Raw genomic sequence first — 3,023 nt, forward strand, 5'->3', positions numbered from 1 at the left:
CGCATGCTCTTCTTAACGACACTGTAATTCAAACCATTGAATGCCAGCGGTTGCTGCAAAACTTTATTTCCTCATATGCTGTCTCAAATCTGGTAACAGCATAGATTAAAAACTAGGTAATCCAGCAAAATACTTACAAAAAAAGTGTGGCAAAAAAATGTCATTCAGAATGTTTATCTCATAAATATCTCATAGATATTCTCAGACCTAACGTGGGGAATCGTATCCACGTTGCCAAATCATTTCAGTCTGATGGTCTTTACAGAATAAAGCCAGACCCTGTCAGGGGGCCATATGTCAGATGCGTGTACTTAAATGCCAGCAAAGAAACTTAACAGCTAAATCTGCCTAACAGTGGTGTAAATCATAATCCCACGCCTTCTGTTTTTCCAATGCTATAGGTGAAAACCCCTTCTCAACCTCAGCGACCTCTGACCTGTGCTTTCCCTCTAACCTGCCCCAACGTATCTCCTCGAGGTATGCAGCTAAGGAGCTCCAGTCAGGGTCAGAACCTGTCGCCCTGCGGCTTCACCCCTGCCCTGTCCTGGCAATCACAACGACCAGGTAAAAGAAATCATTTAACGGCCTATAATTAAGTTAGTCTTTAAGTCTAAAAAGAACATTGCAGTTTTCTAGTGGAGGGGAGAAAAAAAAAGGGCAGGACACTGCTCCAGTGTGTCATGTTTGGAAAATGAAAAGTGAAGTCTACTCCAGTTTCCTTCTTATTGACTTCACTTGAACATGTATGAATCTTGTTTTGCTTTTTTTACCACACTTTGTTCTTTTGTATGATTAGATCAGATGTGGGCTAACTTTTTGACTTGCCCTAAATTGCCCTAAAATTGAACAGGGGGCCGGGTCAGGAGCAGATAGATGGAGTGGTCGTGTGAACTAAGATAAATGACATAAAAAAAATCAAAGATAAAGGCAAAAATGCTAAAATGTTTTTAGCATTTTGGCAAAAATTGCTAAAATGTTTTTAGCATCTTCTACACCATCTATTGGTGAAACATAAGAATTGCAGGGAAAAGGCAGGAGTATAATGATAATCTTACTTCTACATTATATATATTTAATAAAAATGAATTATATAATTTAGATTAGTTTGCCCATGCCTCGGTTAGATTGTCTTACAAATATAAATATTTTTATATTTTATATTAAGTTTATGTCTTTTATTTTTTTTAGGGCACAGACCTCACAGTGATCCCGTCCTGGAGAAGCTTCATGGTGGAGTTGAGAGCCTTGGATCAGGAAGCTGCTGCAGCACTCCTCCGGGGAGCTCCTGCTACTCCTCCCAGCACAGCAGCCCTGCTCCACCACTGTCCACCAAACAGCCTGACTCCCCTCTGCGCCCTTCCATCACCCGTTCCCTCTCTCATCTCCTGCTGGAAGAAGAGGAAGAGCCAGAGACCAATGTAGACACAGGAGTTCCCGTCTCGCTTCGCTGCAAAGCGGGAGTCAAAACAATCACTCGCTCTTCATCCACAGACATTTTGATGACGTCCCACTTAGAGAGGCCGGCAGCTGTCGGCGAGTCGGCTGTTGAGAACATGGCAAAGGAGTTGAGTGAGTGTCTACAGCAGACACACAAACATCCACAGTACCCCTCCAGGATGTGGAGCTCTGGTTGTTACACCGATGCAGTCAGGGAGAACTGTGGGGGCAGGGTCACAGCAGCAGGACAGAGCCCATGTCGTGGGCTGCTGCTCGAGGCCAGGACTAGTACTGATCTGCTGGTGTCATTCTCAAACAACCAGGAGCCGGAAGACGAGTTCTTCATCTGAGTCAATACCTCTGTGCTGTCCGCAGATGCCACCTCCTCACAGAGCAGGAGGTGAGAGTGCTCGTCAAGGATAAAAACCAAAGTGTGTGAGGAGGGGCAGATCGAACAGGCGTCAGCAAAAAAAAAAAAAAAAAAAACGAGAGCGAGAATTCAAAATAACATCCTCCTTTGCAAAATTGATCAGATATTCATTTTACACCTCTCTCCCAACCAATACGTTTTTTTTTTGCCAATCCCTTGTTGAATATTTACAGCATTGGACAATATGCTGTGGCTCTCCCAACCAATACTTTTTTTTTTGCCAATCCCTTGTTGAACATTTACAGCATTGGACAATATGCTGTGTTCCATTTCATTCATTCATTTATTTATTTGACCCATGCCCCCCCTGCATTGGCACTAAGTGGCGTGCACCCCTCACTTTGGGACCCTCTGCTCTAAAGTATTATGTGCTACAATTAATTGTGAATAGAAACCTGATTCAAACTGTAACATTCCTACTCACTGCGTAATACATATATATTCTTTTTATAGATGCACAACAGTGAGCCTTTTCCTACATCTTTAATGTTGCAGTAATGGAGGGGATTTGGCCAACGACGTGTTAATTACCGCAAAGGCCACAGTGATCAGAGGGATCAGCACGGAGCCCATCTTAGTGAAAACCCTACACTGAATCCTGGACATCGCCAACAACAGATGGCAGCAAAACCCACGCCAATATGCACAGTGCAATTAGTCACTCTCTAAAGGGACAGTAAGGGATGAGAACTTTAATCTACCAAGACGATAGCGATTGAAAAACCCTAGGTCAGTTTTCACTGGGATTTCATCCGTTGTTCCTTTTTGTTCCCTCTCTTGTTCCTCGCTGTACATGAGACAGAGAGAAGGACATTAATACTTCTCCCAGGTATTCACTTTGAAAAGTTTTGAAAAATGTTTTGAGTTTAGAGCAAAAACATATTTAACTATATGGAGGTAAATTTGTAGTCTTAACCCGAAAATGAAACTGAAACTTGAGTTTTGAAGATGGTTTAGTTTTGGCAAGCGCAATGTAAACATGACATCATAATACTAAACTAAAGCTGACTTCAGCAGAGATAACTGATTAGGTTAGCACTTAAACTGTACAATGTGTTATGGAAGGTGTTATGGACTCTAATAACTACAGTTGATGTTGGGTTTTTTTTTTCTAGCGGCACCTAGTGGGTTGGGACACTCTAGCATGTACAGTAAC

At 42.3% G+C, this 3,023-nt stretch overlaps 1 protein-coding gene across 3 annotated transcripts in view; it reads left to right on the forward strand.

Annotated features, from left to right (window-relative positions):
• fam124b (family with sequence similarity 124B) overlaps nucleotides 1-2,715 on the forward strand; it is an 8,316-nt gene extending 5,601 nt beyond the window's left edge. For 2 of the 3 annotated variants that reach the window (XM_025055268.1, XM_008309822.3), the window contains 2 exons: nucleotides 402-564; nucleotides 1,189-1,923. In XM_025055268.1, the coding sequence (XP_024911036.1) occupies nucleotides 402-564; nucleotides 1,189-1,787 (762 nt within the window). In that variant the 3' untranslated portion in view covers nucleotides 1,788-1,923. Of the gene's footprint in view, nucleotides 1-401; nucleotides 565-1,188; nucleotides 1,924-2,320 lie in introns of those variants that run through there. The other variant, XR_003049609.1, reaches the window with a different exon arrangement.
• Nucleotides 2,716-3,023: the final 308 nt, after the last annotated feature.

The sequence above is a fragment of the Cynoglossus semilaevis genome, chromosome 4, assembly GCF_000523025.1.
Source record: "Cynoglossus semilaevis isolate Cse_v1.0 chromosome 4, Cse_v1.0, whole genome shotgun sequence".
Classification (NCBI taxonomy): Eukaryota; Metazoa; Chordata; class Actinopteri; order Pleuronectiformes; family Cynoglossidae; genus Cynoglossus; species Cynoglossus semilaevis.